The 19,604-nt window shown below is 42.2% G+C and overlaps 1 protein-coding gene across 1 annotated transcript in view; it reads left to right on the top strand.

Moving 5' to 3' along the window:
• Window positions 1-8,845, top strand: part of CHST11 (carbohydrate (chondroitin 4) sulfotransferase 11) — a 104,001-nt gene extending 95,156 nt beyond the window's left edge. The window contains exon 3 of the mRNA XM_010005862.1: window positions 7,395-8,845. Coding sequence (XP_010004164.1) covers window positions 7,395-8,243 — 849 coding nt within the window. The 3' untranslated portion in view covers window positions 8,244-8,845. The remainder of the gene's footprint in view (window positions 1-7,394) is intronic.
• The last annotated feature ends 10,759 nt before the right edge of the window (window positions 8,846-19,604 follow it).

Here is a 19,604-nt window from a genome sequence, read left to right as displayed (position 1 = left end):
AAGACAAAAAGGCCAGTACTTAATGACCTTGTTGCCAAGTTTTCTCAGGAAAGCTTCAGCATCTGCAGCTGCATGTGCATCTGCTGATGGATTTTGTCTGGTTTAGTGTTGTTTCTTTTCTAGCACCCAAATCATGTACCTGTGAGTGAATCCTGAAGTCGATGGGGGCTTGGGGCGTGGCATTTTTCAATTAGTTGTAGCTCCCAGAGTCAAAGTAATGGTACTGCTGAATTATTTCAGCCTCCCTTCTACGTCCATGCACACAGATGAAGTTGGGACTGTGTATAGGATGAAGGAGGGAATATGTGAAGCAGTTTAGGAGCTTTGACAATTAAGTGCTAGCAGCTACTGTGTGTGACAGTATTACTCTCAAAAACTTTGGTCCTTCTTTCCACAGCCTGGCTGCATTCTGTACAGTGGGAACTGAAGGTGGTATGGTTATCTTGGCTTTCAATACAGAGAATTATTTGAAAAATATGCATATTTGGCCTTATCTTCTCCGTGGGGCAATGAGTTCATCAGAAATGAAGAAAACAAAGCAGCTTTGTAATATTTCAAGAGTTTCCCTCAGAGGATATAATTTGTCTCTAAAATTTTCTCACTTAGTAAAAATGCTCCTACGTTAATATTGGTTTTGTTATCTTCTATTATCCAGCCACTCTGTAGAGACATTTTCATAGCAAATTTGCATTCCAGTTTGTCTGTCTGTAAGTTGTCAGGGAAGATGTTAAGTATCTCCATCTCCAGCACACAGAATGTGCTTTCTAGTCTGCTTCATTGGACTCTGAACAAATACTGATTGAGGTTTTAGTGTGGTTCTCATTTGAGTGCAGGGGATTTTTTGAAAAAGTTAAGTCAAGAGTAATATGCTATGAAATGTCAAATAAATCAAAGTATGAAATCTATTACTTAAAAAAATTACTGCAGTCCAGGTCAGTTTAATAATATCCTTTATCTAACATGCAATTGTTCTTTTAGATTCAGTGTTTTGATTCACATAGCTATAATTGTCTGTCATCTTTAGAAAACTGCAAAAAGTAATAATTATTTGTGATTATTTGAGAGATGCTAATGCTTAGACTGTCAAGTATGATACATTGCTAGTTCCCATTTATTGTCCGATGCTGAACCTTTCTTAAGAAAACAATCTAGAATTTAGTGTAGAGAATATATATACACCAAGTAGGGTAGCTATGGATCTAAATTGTAAAAGCCAAGTATTAAAATAGTCTAAAATATGTTTGTAACTTCAGGGCTGTCCATCAAGGTTGCAAGAATCTTATTCACACTTTTCATGTGAAAACAGCGTTGGAAATGTGCTTGCATATAACCTCATGCTCAAAAAACCCCACCCTTCAGCATTTGGGAAATACAAATAATACTGAGAAACATTTTATAGCAAACACCTCCTAGAACTCAGATGGTGTGGTTGGTGGGCTGGGGGAAGGACACCTGGTAATACCTGAGGGATTTTAAGTCAGCTGAAATACTAGTCTCTCTTGATGTCACATAACTAGGACCATTAGTGCCACCTATAGTTAGCCTGTCTGACACTTTTCACTTTAAGATCTTGGTTATCAATGGCTGATGAGCCTGCTGCACACACCTTCTAAACAAATACCGTTAAGAAGATTTTGGTGGAGATGAGCTCTGGTTTACGCTCAGCTTAACAGTGCTGCTGGATGGACCCAACTGGATGTTCAGCAGAGACACAGCTGACTTTGGTTGATAGCTGCTTCGACCACAGGCAGGGGCAACACTGTGGCAACCGGTGTAGTTCTGGTGTAGGACAGAACCCAAACCTACAAACACAAATGCAACTGGAGAATTAAAGGCAGACGCAAAGTCTTTGTTAATGCAAAACTGAAGAGAAAAAGCAATTTAGCAGGGCATGGGACTGCAAACCCCATTCACAATGTTTATCCTTCTTATTCCACTCTAATTTGGATCATTTTGCCCTTTACTCTGCCATGTCCAAGTGTCAAGTTAGCCCTTCCAGCATAGGCTGGTTGTGAGCCTGGTTACAGTAATATGCAGAGCTAGCAGCAGCTGCAGGCATTGCAATAGAAATAAATAAAACCCTGCCTTGTAAGTGTGAGGGATACTGCTTTGGACACAATATTTTTTTTAGCAAGGCAAAATTTTATTAGTGGGGTTTTTGAATGACACAGGTTTTTCCATCCTTCTATTTAAAAATGCTTTCAGTGCTCCTAGTTTTAGGTATACTACTATATTCAAGAAAAATAAATAAATTAAAAGTGTTGTGTGTTTAAATCTGAACTTGCTGCTTGACCATCCAACTTGGAGGGGCCCTCAAAGATTACTTTATCCTGCTGTGACCAAGTAACCAGAAGAAAATATCTCCCACCTCATTACTGTGATTTACCTTGAATAACCTTTGCATGTTGTGCCTTGATCATTTTCACTTAGTCAGCATGTATATTTCTGGTTAGTATATTTCCTAGTGCACTACAGTCAAACCCCCTACCCAAGCTGTACAGAAGACACCACATGAGCAGAGTGTGCTTCACTTAGCCTTCCTCCCTCATTGTTAGTTTGGGACTGATGGAGATGAGAAGCTTCTGGGTTCAAATGTCCCCGAACTACTTTTTTTTTTAATTCTTCTTTTAAATGCCACTGAGCTCAGGAGTCTCCTGCTGCTCATGTTGTCTCCTGATTCAACTCAGTTGCTGCACCAGAAAAGGAAGAAAACTTTTATCTTGACGTGCCCTTCTTCTTGGTACCCTGGTACAATTTTTGCAGGAAAAAAAACCTGAACATGATCAATTGCGCATATGGTGTTGTCAGCCCTTTCTGGGAAGAATGGGTACTTTTATCAGCTGTCTTCCCAAAACCTTTAATGCCCAGCTGAAGTCCAAGTTGAACTGTTGAAAGACAGACCCAAGCACTAGCTTTATCACCATCCCCATGCTGCCTTCAGACTAAACTGCACATATGCTTTTAAAGCGCCCTGTCCTAAAGTGACATGAAGTTAGATCATTACTTATTGTGGCATCTTGAACTGCAGGATCAGCAGGGACCTCTGGTAATGACCATAGGTGGAGCAGTTGGTATCCAGGCAGCAGCAGTGCTCATAACTCCACTGTAGTCACATCTGTAAGAGCTTCAGGGGAGGCCAGTCCATGGCCCTAATGTTTTACTTGCCCTTCATAATCCAGGGGTTTAAATATGTCTGTCCCTTTGATCTTATCTCTGTGGCAGCTTAAATCTGTAGGATGTATTTTCCTCGTTAGTTGTAAGGACATTTTCACTGGCCAAGTAGACCTTTAGTTTAAATAAATTAGTTCCAATCTTGTGTAATCTTACTCTTTTCCCAGTTCCCCTCACCAGCTTCAGGAGTGAAATTACTATGTGGCTTAAAAGCCTTACATGTAACTTGAAACAAGATGAACCATATTAGCATCAGGTAACTCAGTGTTAATACATAATTTCAAAATATCAAATAGAAAAATGCTGTTATGATTACCTCACATGGTGCTGGAGGCTGTGGGGACCATGGAGCATGTCCTCCAGGGTTTGCAGCTTACAAGGCAGAGTCTGGTGGTTCTGCAGGAGCTTGATTAAAGGCACTCTGGTGCCTTACCCCACCTTTCTGGTGCAGTACAAGAGTGGGTTTTGCGTCTCCCACTCCTTCAGCAAGAGGGCTGTTACCACTAAGCCTCAAGGAGAGTCAGCAGGACTCCCTGGTTCTCTGGGCAAAGCAGGCAGGTCAGGTTTTCTATGGAAGCAGAGCTTTCAAAACTCTGTTACCTACATGGCCTTGCATTCCTCAGCCATACGAGGTGGTGCTGTAATTGATGAGAATAGGGCAATACCCTTTTAGTGTTAGATTAGTATTTATCATGTGTTCTGTCTGCCAGCAGACTGGCCAGAGCATGGGCAGAGCTGACCCTGGGGTTTTGGTGTAAACTTTGTAAATGCAGACCTTTATGCCATTTCTTCCTATTTGTTCCATGATTAAAAAAGTGGTAGACAAGTACCACTTCAAAATGCACAAGTGTCATCTTTTAAAGTTAATTTAATGTTGTACAATCTCATTTGCAATTGCAAATACTAAGGCTGCATTTTTCCCCTTACTCCAAATGCCTAAAAATCTCATTAATGTTAATATATGGGGAAGAAGTGCTTAGCTTATTGATGTAGGAATGAAAGCAGGAGCAAAGCATGGCTCTACAAAGATTCATCTGCAGAGTGAGGTCTGAAGCAACCATTAGATTATCAAATCTGACCTTCTATATAATACAGGCCATAGAGTCTCATCCACTTAATTCTGTATTTATCTCAAGAACAGCATCAGAAAAGCAGACAGTGCATTAACATATTGCAATGTAGAAATATATTCAGACATTTCCTTTTTATTTTTTCATTCTAAAATCAGAGGCAAACAGCAGTACTGTGCTACATGATATTGACAAAAGTCTGTAGGAGGAGAGATTTTGATCTGTCTGCAGAGGAGCATTTGTATGTCTGTGTGTTTATGTGAGGTTTTGTTTAGTTCTTTGAAAATTATTCTCTGGTGACTCTAACTAGTGTAGAACTTACCATTGGTTCTGTTTCTCCCTGAGGGCTGCTTAAATTGAAAAAGAAATTTGTCGGGGCTTTTTTAAACAGAAAAAGTAATTTTCTTCAAAAATCTGTGTGGTCTTTAACAACTGCTTTCTAAAATCTGATTCTGGAAACTCCCTGCCAGTCAGTTTTCCTAGGAAACATGAAGCACATTTCACATCTGGCATCTCATCTCCTGGACTATAACACAAAACTCCCCTTGAAATGCTCCTGGGAGGTATTCAGGGGGTTACCACACACGCACAAAAGACGAGCCAATCTGTCTAAAGGAGCTGCACTGGGCCATTGCATGTTTTAACCATTAGCCAACCTTTTGCTGAACAAAGGGGCTAAAGAGGTGAAATGATGAAAGTATCAAGGAATTCAGAGAAGTGGTGGGTGGCACTCTACAAAATACAGAAGTCCCAGGCTTGGCACATAACTGCTGTCCTAAAGAAAAAAGTCCTCCTGCCTAAGTCTGAGGTGGACCAGCCCCTTGGTGTTGCCCATCTCACAAGAACATTCCTCTGCAACCCACTGCAGCCCAGAGGCAGGGAGAGTCTCTGCTACTTGTGTGTTGCAAAAGCCTTTTCTGCCCCTTGAAGGGTTGAAATCTGGGTTCTAGGTTTTGTCTGTAACAGTACAATTTCTGTCTCCTTTCTTTCTAAATCTCAGAAGTCCTACAATTAGCTTGGTTCCATCTTGGTGTTTGGTTTGGGTTTTGCCTACCGAGTGGCTTCAGATCCTGTTCTTTGAGGTCTTTTAATATGATTCAGAGCTAGCTACTGGCACTGAAAACACAGATTTGACCCATGACTGCAGGAACTGGAGGTTCAAAACAATTTGCCAAGGGCATTATACCATCAGGGGGGAAGACCCCTATACCCAAAGGCACCCTCATAGCAGATTCATACAGTCCACATATTGCCTCAGCTGCTTCATTGCAGTGTCCTGAGATTCACGTTAACCTAGTTGGAAGGTATCAGATAAACACTTTTGAAAGACCCAGCGTTCAAGAAGGTATGTCAGGAAGGTACCAAGAAGGTATATCCTTGCCTATCAAATAGGAAGGTAAATATTTGCCTTAATACTTGGCTTTGAGGCTAAACTAATTATTAAGCATGAGGGTCTTTGAAATCCACAGGTAAAGGGTGTTAAGTAAATGTAAATAACATTACCAAAACCCTCTGCCTCAGACTCAGATGGCTCTAAGTAACCAAACACAGAAGCCCTGCATTGGCATGGTCCTTTGCTTAGGCTAATAGAGTCACAGAATCATAGAATGGTTTGGGTTGGAATGGACCTTAAAGATCATCTAGTTTCAAACCCCCTGCATGGGCAGGGACACCTCCCACTAGACCAGGTTGCTCTTAAGCCCCATCCAATCTGACCTTGAAGATTTCCAGGGAGGGGCCAGCCACAGCTTCCCTAGGCAACCTGTTCCAGTGTCTCACCACCCTCACACTAAATAATTTCTTCCTGATATCTAATCTAAATCTCTCCTCTTTCAGTTTGAAACCATTCCTCCTTGTCCTATCACTACAGGCCCTTGTAAAAAGTCCCTCCCCAGCTTTCCTGTAGCCCCTTCAGGTACTGGAAGGCCAGTATAAAGTCTTACTGGAGCCTTCTCTTCTCCAGGCTGAAGAACCCTAACTCTCTCAGCCTGTCTTCACAGGAGGGGTACTTCAGCCTCTCTGATCTTCTTTGTGGCCCTCCTCTGGACTTTCTCCAGGAGCTCCATCTCCTTCTTATGTTGGGAGCTCCAGAGCTGGAAACAGCACTCCAGCTGGGGTCTCACGAGAGCAGAGTAGAGGGACCCTCCTTGACCTGCTGGCTGCACTTCTTTAGAAGCAGGCCAGCATACTGTTGGCTTTCTGGGCTGCAAGCACACATTGCTAGCTCACGTTGAGCTCCATCGATATATATTCCCTGTTTCTCAGAGGAGCTCATTACCTGCCTTAGCAGAATCTTTTGCTGTTGTCCCCAGACACGGTCTGGGCAGGAGGTGACTGGTGGCAAGACCATGGCCATCTTGGTGCTTCTGTCCCCAGGACAAATTACAGCCTCTCCAAAGCATCCAGTAGCAGTAATAGTAGAAAGTTAGGATGCTAATAACAAAATAATAAAAGGCTATGGGTGAACATAGCACTGTGTATGTTAGAAGGCCCCACATTCTTTCCTTCTCTGTCAATATGGCTGGAGCAGAGAGGCAAGTTTATAGCTAATATTCTCCCTGATCCTCAAGAAATCACATCTGAGTGAATGTTTCCCTTGGGGAGTAGCAGGAATCTCCGTGCGTTTCATTCCATCTCCGAGGTCATAGCCAAGAATCAAGTCGTGATTATTAATTCTCTAGCATAAAAGAAAAACAGACTGTTTTCATTTTGACAAGTTTTCCAACTCTGGTGTCTCCTACCCCATCTCAGCAACAAAAGGTCAGCCAGGGTCCAGCACTTCTGTAGCTGTGGGATGTCAGCAGAGTGGCAGGGAGATCTGTTTTCCAGGAGTAAGAAAAGCAGTGATTGCATCTCAGGATGAGGATGCTGTAAATACACTTGCCACCAGGCTGTGTGAGCACTTGTGCTCCTTTGTGCTGGTTTCAAAGTAAAGCTTTGGGTACTTTGTGAACAGCATTTTAGCAGCACTTACCAAGAAGTCTGGAGACAAAAAAGGTTTATCTTCTAGCATAGGAAGAATTTTACTTAGCCACAAAATGAACTGTTCTATACAGGCAGTAATCTGCTTCTCTATGAATTTGTGCAATAAGCAAAGAGGCAGTAAGAGTTTCCCAGTTGCATGACTCACTGGTACCTGTACTTTCTTTGCAGTTGTCCAACACAGCAATTCTTCATCAGATTAGACGAGACCAAGTCACAGACACATGCCGAGCAAACAGTGTCTCCAGCAGGAAGCGCCGTGTGCTGACACCCAACGATCTCAAACACCTGGTTGTGGATGAAGATCATGAAATGATCTATTGCTATGTCCCCAAAGTGGCCTGCACAAACTGGAAGAGAGTCATGATGGTTTTGACAGGAAGAGGCAAGTACAGCGATCCAATGGAAATCCCAGCCAATGAAGCCCACGTGTCTTCGAACCTGAAGACCCTCAACCAGTACAGCATCCCAGAGATCAACCACCGCTTGAAAAACTACATGAAGTTCCTCTTTGTCCGTGAGCCTTTTGAGAGACTGGTGTCAGCCTACAGGAACAAGTTCACCCAGAAGTACAACACTTCCTTCCACAAGCGATACGGCACCAAGATCGTGAGGCGCCAGAGGAAAAACGCAACCCAGGAAGCTCTGCGTAAAGGCGATGATGTGAAATTTGAAGAGTTTGTGGCGTATCTCATCGACCCGCACACCCAAAGAGAAGAGCCCTTCAACGAGCACTGGCAGACTGTGTACTCCCTCTGCCACCCTTGCCACATCCACTACGACCTTGTAGGAAAATACGAAACGCTCGAAGAGGATTCGAATTACATTCTCCAGCTGGCAGGAGTAGGCAACTACCTGAAGTTCCCCACCTATGCAAAGTCTACAAGAACTACTGATGAAATGACCACAGAGTTCTTCCAGAACATCAGCTCCGAGCACCAAATGCAGCTGTATGAAGTCTACAAACTTGATTTTTTAATGTTCAATTACTCAGTGCCAAGCTACCTGAAATTGGAATGAGGGAGGGGTTAGGGGGGAGAGAGGGGAGAGAAAGCCTGTTTTATTTAAGATTTTTATTTGTCATAATAATTATGGAAAATGGGTTATTTTGTAAATTAATATTTTCTTTTTTTGAATGATGCTGCGAGCAGCACAATCAAAATTATTTAAATCAACTGTAAGAAAGGACAGCTCTCTTTGCAGGGTAACAGGATTGTGATGAACTAGCTGTAGAAATTAATAATATTGCTACACTGTTAAAAAAAAAAGTTGTGTTCTGATGAATTTAATTGATCTTGCATTCCTCCAATTCTAATTAATGTTATTTATACTTATTTAAAACATGGTCTCTTGGTAGGTGTCACTTCAGCAGCAGAGATAAGATGACATTTGGACAAAAGGAGTCTGGTTTTAAGCTTTCCTCAGTTGAGCTTGTATCTGAGTAATAATACTTTTCCATTAGCTGTTGATGCAGGTAAATACAGAAATGGTTCTTGATAAGGTTCTTTCCATGCTTTGAGAAGAGGAAATAATTTCTTCAGAAAATGATATTGCACTTAAGCAGACTTAAAAAAAATAATAATCTATCTTTCTACCCCTGAAAGGGAAAAGTAAAACAGATTTTTATAGATTCATGGTATCTAAGACCCATGAATGAAAGAAATGTGAATGTATTCCTTGGGAAGAGAAACCATGAACTTTTTATAAATCTGGGCTTAATGATTTTATCAAGAATATGACCAGTCCTATTGTCTCTTAAAGCCTGCCAGCCCAGATGAATGCAGATTTGTGCATTCAATGCAGAAAAAATCAGCATTTAGAAAGTGACTGTAGAGACTTTTGAATGCCTAAAGCGATTGGCATTGGCTTAGTTCATATGTAGGATGGGAGTAGGAGGAGCTCCATCCTCTGCAAGTTGTGCCTCCCTGATTGTTCATAAGATGGGCAACCAAAATTGGCTCATAAAACACCAGTCAAAATACATTGCTATAACGGATGTAATTCAAGAAGTCAGTAAATCATCTTGGTGTTGATATCGAAGCACGCAAGGCAATAAAAGGTCTCTCATCTTCCTACATGCCAGTTTTGTGACTTTTTCCTAAGGGGAAGGATTTTTATTTTTTTTTCATTGATGCCTAAATACAATTGACAGGGTTGTTTTTAATTATCAGTGGGTTAGTATTTAATGTAAGTCAGCTCTAGTGTGAGACCACAACCGTTGTATTTAAGGTGAACGTCTGAGTAGCGGTTATTTTGCGTGTAACAGCTTCTTGGGTTAGCAGGTGTACAACCTGGCGTAGCACAGCAAGCGATTGCTTAGGGCAAGCAAGTAGGGATCTATTAGTAGCAAATAAATAACAAAAAAAGTAAGATTTCAGTGTGGATCTATCAGCAAGCTCAGTGGGCCGAAGTAAAAGCTTCTCCAGATGTTGGAGGTGTGGGTGAGGGGTACTGCCAAGACAGGCTCCTGCCCTGGGAGTGGTCTGTAGCCACCCTGAGCTGTCCCGTCCTGGACCAGCAGTGCCGACAGCCAGCTGATGGGCAGGAGGCAGAGGCTGAAGTTGAGGCACTTTTGGAGCCCGTTGTAACATTGAATGATTGTTAAAATGGGGTTTTGACTTGCCTGTGTATCAATCTTACCATCAAACCCAACATTTCAAAAAATTTATGAGGATTTAAATAAACCCAGCTGGAGGAAGAGCTGTTTTAACAGTATCAGAGCCAGATCCTGAAAATGTCTTATTATACAGTAGCTGACAATACCCACTGAATTGCATTAGTCTCCAGGACACATAATGTGGTTAAAGAAGAAAAATAAATTCTGTCTTATTTTATAAAAATAAGTCACTGAATAAATTTCAGCAAAGAACAAATTAACATAACAAACAGCAGCTGAAGTCTTTTCACAATTGGATTTAGTCTTAGGCAGGATTCAGGTCATTATTTTTTTATCATTCCCTACAAATAAATCTCTCATCCATTCTGGAACAGCCACAGTTTTTATAACTGGGGTCCTAGTTATTAGCCAGAGTGCTGACCCAGTGGCTGGTGAGGAGCTGGTGTCTGCTCCTGACAGCTCTGAACTTCGGAGCGGTTGCTGATCACTGGCTGGTGTTTCACTTGGAAGCAGTTTTGTCTCATTTAGAGGCTGCAGAGCTGTTGCAAGTGCCTATCACAGTGTGCCCTGACTTTCTTTTGTTTGTAGTTCAATGATTACATGTTTGTGAAAAAGAAATTAACCTGCCTGAGGGTAGTTTTCCCCTCTCCTCCTCCAGTATTCCCTACAAGCTATTTGTGTGCTTGTTTGGTCTTGTGTCCAATGGTGCTCATATTTTGATCCAATTATCTCTTCAGTTAGCTGTTAATCTCTCCAACAGATTGTGATGTGAGTTCTTTCATTTAAGAAAAAAGTTGCCTCAGAAAGTAAATATTCTAAAAATTGGATGTGCTTCCCCCTTATCATTTTGTACTTTTCTGTCCTCTCTATATTTTTATCTGTTTTGAGGTACTCTTAAGTTACACAGCTTTGGAGACACAAAAAACCTATTTGACAGCTATGATAAAAAGCTTTAGGTGAAAAACATGTTCAGGAGATCTGAGGGGTGAGTGCTACTCTTGCTGGAATTTTTAGCAGCAGCTTTGGGTTTAATTACCCAAATTCTGCCTCCTCGATGCTGAGCATGGCTTTTATGTGGCCTTAAGCAGTTACTTAAAAGTCACTTGCTTTCTACAAACCTTTATCCCAAACTACTATAACCTGCCCATTTAGTGTGTTATATCTATTTTGGATGCTGTGGTCAGGCTGTAGATTTGTGTTTAAAATGAACAGCTGACATGTTGGGTATGATGGTGTCCTGCATGGTGAGCACGAAGCCCTCACCAGGTCAGAGGAGGACCACAAATGTTAAGGAATAGCTATTTTATTTTATTTTATTTTATTTTATTTTATTTTATTTTATTTTATTTTATTTTTATTCTTTTGTCTGCTGGGTGCATTGTTTGACTGAGCCAAAATAAAATAAAATAAATCTCTTTTCACTGTCCCCACACAGGAGGGTGTTCAGGGTTGTTCCTTCTCATCTCAGTGAGCTGGTGGCCACCACCTCCTGTGTGGGGGCAGCTGGGGAGATGGGTTGGTTTTTCCCCATCCCTTCACTGGGTTTCCCAGCCAGAGGAATGGAGGGTCTGGTCTGCTCTTGAGCCCTAACTCCCTCCCAGGTTCCATGTCTGCCATGGCCACAGCTGGTCCCAGGAGACAAACAGGCAGAACTGCAGCCGCAGCAACATTCAAACTACAGATGTGCCTGTGGGGCCACAAGGACCACCCAAGGAGCTGCTGTTTTAGAGGGATGGTTGAGCAGTGGTGAGCACAGATAGGACCCAACAGAGAAGGTCTCAATTCCCCCTTGCTGCCCCCAGCCTCCTCAAAACCACTGGGCTCAAGGAGTGGTGATCCCTGGCCTCTGAGCAGCTGGTGCCTCCCTGGTGTTTGGCAGGACCAGCACTGAGCCCAGCAGCACCCGCGGCTCCTCACCCAGTGCAATATCCACAGCTGGGACTCATTCCCCCCTGGATTTAACCCATCTGAACATGGTGGTGACTCCTGGGCAGGGGGAAGGCCCCCCAAGCCTGACTTAATCCATGCTTCAGCCTCTTCATAAATCACGTCCATTATCACAGAAACGTGCAAACTGCCTGAACCATGCGCTGCGTAAGACAAGTGAAATAACTAATCCATGAGCAGAAGTGCTTTTAGAAGTAAGTTGACCCCAGATGTTTTAGGGTTTCACTGTAGTCTGCTGCACTTTTCAGGTACAAAAAGGGACTGTCCTTACTATTACTCTTGTTACAGAGAGTGTTATTTTCTTACATGCATGCACAATACAATGTGTACGAATAATTTAACATCGATGTGGGGTTGGATTTTTTTTTTTAACCTATTTGTATGCAGTAGAAGGCTTGTTGTAGAGAAGTATCTCCTCATACTTAAATATACTGTTAATAAAGAAAAAGCTAAATTATACATTGCCAACACAAGTGTGAACTGCTCATGAATCTTTCCTTAAAAAGCCATTCAAGCCTGATTATTTTTCTAATTAACTTCAATTAAATTGAAGAAAGAAAGATCCTCTCTGTGTGCTTATTTCTGGTTCATGCATTCAGGGCTGAGGGTGGGAATTTTTTTGTCTGCATAGCTTGGCTTTCTCACAAGGGTTATTGTGGAAGGACAAGCAGAAGGCTCAAAATTATCTACTGCTATGAAGCAGGAAAGCTAAAGTCATCTGATAACATCCTTCTTGCTCCCTCTTCCTTCTCAAGCTCCCATCCATCAAGAATGAAGGCTGTCAATTTGAGACCTGTTGCATGCCCAGAAATGTCATCCCACCTCAAGCAAGAGTGTTTTAGAGTCAGTCAAATGACATAAACTCCAGTTATCTGAGGAGCTGTAGCCTGTGTGGTTGCCCACCTTCATGTGAATTTGCTAAAGCTAGCTTTGAGTTAAACATTTCCAGTGGTCCCCAGACCTGGATGGTCTCATTTATGGGTTTCACTGAGGCCAAAAAGCTGGCCTTTGAAGACAAACTTGGGTGAGGAAATCAGCACCAAAAATTACACTTAGGAGAAATATATAGTTAGAACATAACTACTCACCATTGTGACCATGTTGTTGGAGGAACCCATGAGGTTAGCTGGGCTACCCTACTGCTGAAGGTCACCAAGACTAGGTTGACTGTGGTTTTGGCAAACAAAGGCTTCAACGTCTCTGAGGATGGAGTGCTGAGATCAATTCTGAGCGACCAGCAGAGATGTTTTTTCCTAGTGGCCCTATGAGATTCCTAGCCTTCAACATGTGTCCATCATCTGTCACTACTGGAGGAAGAGTTAGGATTCACTCCCTAAGTTCTCTTCAAGTAGTTGTAGACTGCTGTTAGATTCCCAGTTAGTCCTGTTGTCACCAGAATAAATAAGGCCAGATGCCTCAAAGTGTCCTTTTCAGTTAGATGCTGTAGGTCACTGAACATCTTTGTGGTCCATTACTGTAACTTCTCCAGTATCTCAACATCCTTCTTGAATTGGAGAGGGCCCTAAAACTGGATGCCGTATTCCAGATGCAGCACTGCCAGTGGTAAACTGACCATTTAATCTGCCAGTCCCACTCCTCACAAGGCAAACATTATTCACAGTGAGAGCAGAGACAAATGGAAAACAGGAAATCTGCTGAGTAGTGTCATAGCACATAGTGGGGCACTTGCTATCTTCAGAGCCCAAGCCAGTCCCACCTCAAACGCCCGGCTACCTGCACTCCCTAATGAACAGGCAGAGCTGCAGCACAGCTTCCTGAAATCACAGCCTGGCTGTGCAGTATTAAGACAAAAACCTCCAAATTTCAAAACATCAGTGATTTGTTTTCTCTACAATCTCATTCAGAGAGGAAGGTAATTCAGAAGGACTTGCTCAAACTGAGCGACCAGCCTGGTTCCAGCCACGGTGCTGGTTGCTCTGCTTCCCTCAGCAGTGTGGCTGGGCAAGGATTATATATGCTTCAAAACAAAGAGATCCTGTTCTGGCAGTGCACGGGTCTCAGCAAGCCCTACACTGCCCTGAGAGAGTCCGTCAGTACCATCTGCATTGACAAAGATGAAGTGTGACACAGAAATGAGGGGCAGAAATCCTCTGGCTCCATGGGGGCAAGTGGATCAGGACATGCCAGGGGACAGGCCAGGCAAGAAAGGACAAGCAGCTGCCAAACTCAACCATGGAGGGGGTGATCTGTGGGGGTCTTTAGGGAGTTGGTATCACATACACATAAAACAAGAAAGTTCTGGTGTTGGGGTAAGAAACAGCCTCTCCACACAGCCCTTGGGCACACAGCTTTTGGGTGGATTTCTTCCTTGCTTTTAAGATAGCAGAGAAGAGCCTAATCCCCACCACTGCCACAGGGACTGACAAAATTGGATTTGCTCCAGTTGTCTTTCTGGCAAGCCTCAATTTTTCCATTAAATAATTAAAATTTTTACAAAATCCCTTCCCATTGGCACTCATCATAGTTTCTGTCCTGCAGCTCCTCTGCAGTGCAGCCCACCCGCTGCTGCTGTACCACAGGGGAGCTGCTGGCAGCAGGACCGTGGCACCTTGGGCACTGGGGAGATGAGTGCAGAGCACTGGGGGACACAAGGTAGCATCAGCATCCTGCACAGCTGAGGTGTCCTCTCTCCTGGGCAAATGACAATATCACCCAAATAAGCCCAGGGGAAGGGATGCAAAGTTTGAAGTCTGTCCCCGTGGTTGCAACACTCTCTGTGAGGGCATGAGCTCTGCCAGCACTTCCCAACCTTTGTTCAGATGAAAGCACATTTCATTTAATTCTACTATAATTACTAAAACAGCCCCCAAAGCCAATGCTCTAAATAAATCTGAGAAACTGGAAGGAAGAGAGAAGAAAAATTAAACTGCAGCCGAGCAGAAAACCAGAGCATATGCTTCCTGATGCAGCAGTGCTGTGCTTTTCTGGCTAGCTGTGTTAGACATCATCACCTCCAAGACTCCTGATGTCACACAAAAATATCTTGCTTTTCCAGATGCACTTACAACTTCACCAAAGGTTGAACATTTTGAAAAATTAGGACAAGATATCTGAAAGCCAGCTCTCCAGATTGTATGCAAATCAAGTTTTTGTTTGTTTGCATGTTTTAAAGAAATCTGTTAAAAGAAAGAAAAAGTCAACTTTATATTCCCTATTGAAATGATGACCAGGAGACCTTTTCCCTCCCTACTGGAAATGTCAATCTACTGAGGTGCTCAGATCTCCTGTGAGACTTGGCTCACTGTCATTGTATGGCTTCTGTTGGCCAAGCCAGGGGCATTTAGAACTGAAACCAGTGACTTACTTACGGATGAAGAACGCAGAAAATATTGTAATTCATTGATAAGCTGTTAAAAATATATTTTGCTGATATTTTTTTAAATGGTATTGACTTTGACATTGAAATTCTACTCTGTCTCCATGTTTTGAGTAAATGCAGACTTGGCATAACATTTCTCTAGGTGGTTAGCAATATACGTCCTATCAGTATACCACAAATAGCGTATTTTGGAAAATAAGACAGCATTTAAAGTAAAATTATGTGAGTTTGAAAAGCTTATTTCGGTCAGAGCTTTTAATTAAGAAACAAATAACCAGCAAAGCTGTTTTTCCTCAGTAAGAGAAAAATCAATCCAAAAGTTTATGCCTTCATTTCTATTTTTTTACTAATACATAAAGCTGTCAGGGTAGCATACAGCTGTTTAATAACAGCTAAGCCATTAGGCTTCAGTTTATTCTAAAAACTAGAATTATACTGTGGCAATTCACGACTTTTTGGCCATCAAGAGCTCTCCATGCTGTCAACAGGTATTTGCAGCCCTATATTAAGTCAAAACCTGCAACCCACAAAAGGCCTCAAGTTTTTGTAAAAGCCTCTGCAGAGACTGGATTTGGGCATTACTGAGGCCTTTCTCAGGCTCCATTTCATAGAATCATAGAATGGTTTGGGTTGGAAGGGACCTTAAAGATCATCTAGTTCCAACCCCCCTGCATGGTCAGGGACACCTCCCACTAGACCAGGTTGCTCAGTGCCCCATCCAACCTGGCCTTGAAGACTTCCAGGGATGGAGCCCCCACAATATCTCTGGGCAGCCAGATTTGTCTTAGCAGACAACTATTCAAGCTAAACCAGGTTCCATTTTATGTTGAAAGTAGAGGCTTTGGTTGTTTGGGGATTTTTAAATAATTGTTTATTCCATTTATGCAATCAACTACTGCATATTTTTTACCATTTTTGTGAACTGGAAAGAGATGGGTGTGGAAAGAAGGTCAAATGAGAGCAACCAGTCATGCCATGGAGAGGCAAGTTCTGCTTGTGGAGGTGGCCAAGTAAATGCTGAGATGCTAATTCAAGAAAAACAAAATATTTTCCTGCCTGGAATTATAGCTATGTGTACTTTATTAAGAGATTTGCCTGCAGTTATATGAAAAGACATAACAATTCAGCTGTGCTATTTTATAATAAAAATAATATTTCTGTGTGTGCAGTTCAGTTTTACAGGCAGTATTTATGATTCCTACAGCAGATGCTTTTAGCTTCCCTTTGCCACTTAGGAAAATTTCAAAAATTAAATCCACAATATTTTTTGTTACGAAAGTTAAAGTCAGTGGTGCAAGGATTTGAAGGGGGAACAGCCAAGTGCAATTCAGGTGAGAAATTAAATCTGTGTAACTACCAAAAAAGATTGTAAGATGGGAGGAAATTTAAGTTGGAAAGTCTCAGTTTGGGAAGTCTCCCAGAATCATTTAGGTTGGAAAAGACCTTTAAGATCATTGAGTCAAGATATTGATAATTAAATTAGGGAAAGCATTTAAGAACACAGTGAGGTGAGTAATCTTGCTTTGCTTATTATAGCAGGTTTGAGGTTACATGGTGAATATTTGCCTGAGCTATTGGAAGCTAATTAAAAACTATTAATAACTCACATATAATGTGAACAAGTATTTCCATGCTGGGAAATGCAGCCGGAGGAGTGTCCATAGGCTCCATCCCAGTTGCTAAGTAAGGAATTTGCACTTAGTTTTTAGTGTCTGGATTCCAGTTGCATTTTTCACAAATGTAAAGATGTCAGATGGAAAACATTTGACTGAAAGCTTCCAAAATAATTAACTAGTTTCAAGTTTCAGAGATTTTGGGCTTGGTTTTGAATGGCACAGGCTCCCACTAAAGCCCTTAAGAACAATGTGCCCTCCACACCTTAAGACAGGATGAGGCTGCAGTTAGCTTTTTGCTGCCAGGTGCTGTCCCTGTGGTAGATGTTACGGTTAACTCCTCTTTAGTTACTAAATGACCACGCAAAGTGACTTTTGAGGCGTGCAGATATTTCCAGCTGGCCACAGAGATGCTAGCTTTCCCTCTAGCAGGACATTTCAGTGTACTTATTCAACTAGGTGTTCTCCAGCTTCAAAGTAAAATAACATTTTTTCTTTGATCAAATAAAAAGCCTCGGGATAATCAGCTGAAGAGATGATGGTGATAGCTAATGGTTTCCTTCTGCAGCAGAGATCTTATTGATGTGATCTGGAAATATGTCATGATAGACATGAACAGAGCTCTGCTGCATGCTGCTCTGCCAGATGCTTCTTCCCTCTATCTTAGAGGCTGTTAAGACAGCAGAGAAGCATCTTAAACCTGGGCATCCTACCTCCCTGTCACTAACAGCAGTTCATTTCTATCAAGTGACCATCAGTTTGCCAGGCAGAGAAATTGTGACTCCCTGTGGTTTTGGACCTGAACTTGAAAATTTTGTATGAAGCCAATTAAATTTGGTGTGGGTTGTTGACTGAAGATTTCAGGTCATATTTCCAGTTTCAGGAGAGGAATTCAGTTGGTGCCAGGGCTATAATAAAGCTAGCTTTTCTCTATGGCCATTGGTAACCCCCTGTAGCCCCGAGAAGGAAGCACACATACCCCCTCCTAATTCCACGGGCAAACCGGGCAAGTTACTGAACTTGCACAGCTACACCTGATACCACCACCCTCCTACTCCTGATCCTGAGGGCTCATGTTGGAAAAGGGACTCCAGATTATTAAGGGGCTTTCAGAGGCTGCTGCAAAGAGGAGACAGCTACCCTCAGAGCATGCAGAGAATTCATAGATCTCACCTCGTCCACGGGGCTGTGAGTGATACCCTCCTGAAAATAGGAAAAATGGGGGGAAAAAATCATTTCTTGTATGTAGCAGGAGAATTCTCTGTAGTTAAGAGCAAGATTAAATCGATTACAAGACTTGGTCCTTTTCTAGCAGGAAACTTGACCATGGCAACATGTGAGGGTTAAGCACAACCATAATACAGCTGAGGTAGCAGAATATCTGCAGGTATGCTGTGCCTCTGAAAAAAAACAGGTAACTAAAAATGAGTTACACCAAACACCTCCATTCCATGAGAAAGAAAACTGAGTGCAATGTTGTTAGAGTTGAATGAGAATCAACACTTAGAAAGGTGAAGAGTTACTAGTGTTGTCTCAGGAATACATGTGGTGAGAGGCTTCCTATGGTAACGGGGCATTTTCCTGCTTCTTGTAATGAGTGCTAGGAATGGTCAGGTTTGTTTCTCTTAGTGCCAGTCTGAAAACTATACATATGCCAGAGGTATGTATGCATTAATCATGGCTATAAGTGCAGCTTCTGTACCTATTAAACATTTATGTAATGCAATAATCTCAAGTCGGAAGGATGCTAAAATATTTACAGGTCTTAATAAATGTTTAAAATGTAATTTTTGTAGCAAATAGCAGAACTGGACTTCCTTGAACTTGTGGATATTTCTGCATCTTCCTACATCTCTAGTAAGACATGAAAACACAGGGAACATGGATTGCAGAGGTATCTGCAAGTTCCCACTGCTATGAAGTTAATAAGGTAAACGAGAACCTAAGCAGATGGTTGAGACACCTTGCATGGGGCAGACTGAAGGCCCGTGGAGCAGAGAGGGGGTAGCTCACTAAGAATCCTTGGAGGGGTTAAAGGAGCTCCCAGCTTTCAGCAAAGTCTTATGATGTACCAGCAACACAGTGGGTGTCTCAGTGCCAGCTCTTCCAGCTATAGAGCTGTCTGAGGAACCCCACACAGCCAGTGCTGCATATTCAGCACAGTGCCAATCCTATATAGTGCCAAGAATATATAGCAAGGCTTTGCTCAAAGCAAGGGATTTGGTTCTCTCTAAGGGGTGGGAGTAGTCATTCTTAGCTCCTGTTGATCTCCTGCACAGAGCACATAACCAGACATGGTATCTAACAGAAATGGGTTTCATGCTCTTTGGTTTGGTGACCTTACAGTGCTTTAAAGAAGTGTCTACAAATGAATCATCTTTCTAATATGGGAATAGAATGAAGGCCAGCTGGAAATGGGAGTGTCTTTTTGTATCTGAATTTGCAGCATTTTAGATCTTTCATTTTGCACAAATGACATGCAGGATTTGTGGCAGTGTTTTCCAAAGGCCTGGATGTCTCTCGTTACAGAGGGGGGGACAACAGTTTCCATCCATATGCAGCAGACTTACGGTTCCAGAGCACTTAGTAGCTTTAATGGATTGGCTCTAAAGAAGGAGCAATGGAAATCTCAAACCATAAAGAGTCTAAATGAATCAGAGGGGAGTTACCAGCCCATCTCCATGTATTAGATAAACGCTGAGCTTGCTTACATCCCAAAGTCATCTATGCCTTTGTCCACAAATTCAGATGATCTTGGTGCCTGAGCTGATGTCAGCTTACAAGCTAACTTCTGTTTTGGAAATGCTGCAAACTCCAGAGATACTCTTCTATTTTAAGTGAAAGCTACCATTCATCTCCCTAGA

The sequence above is a fragment of the Chaetura pelagica genome, unplaced genomic scaffold (genome assembly GCF_000747805.2).
Source record: "Chaetura pelagica isolate M959 unplaced genomic scaffold, ChaPel_1.0 scaffold79, whole genome shotgun sequence".
NCBI classification, from domain to species: domain Eukaryota; kingdom Metazoa; phylum Chordata; class Aves; order Apodiformes; family Apodidae; genus Chaetura; species Chaetura pelagica.
The sequence above is the reverse complement of the archived record's forward strand: the minus strand, read 5'-3'. Positions and strand labels throughout refer to the sequence as shown.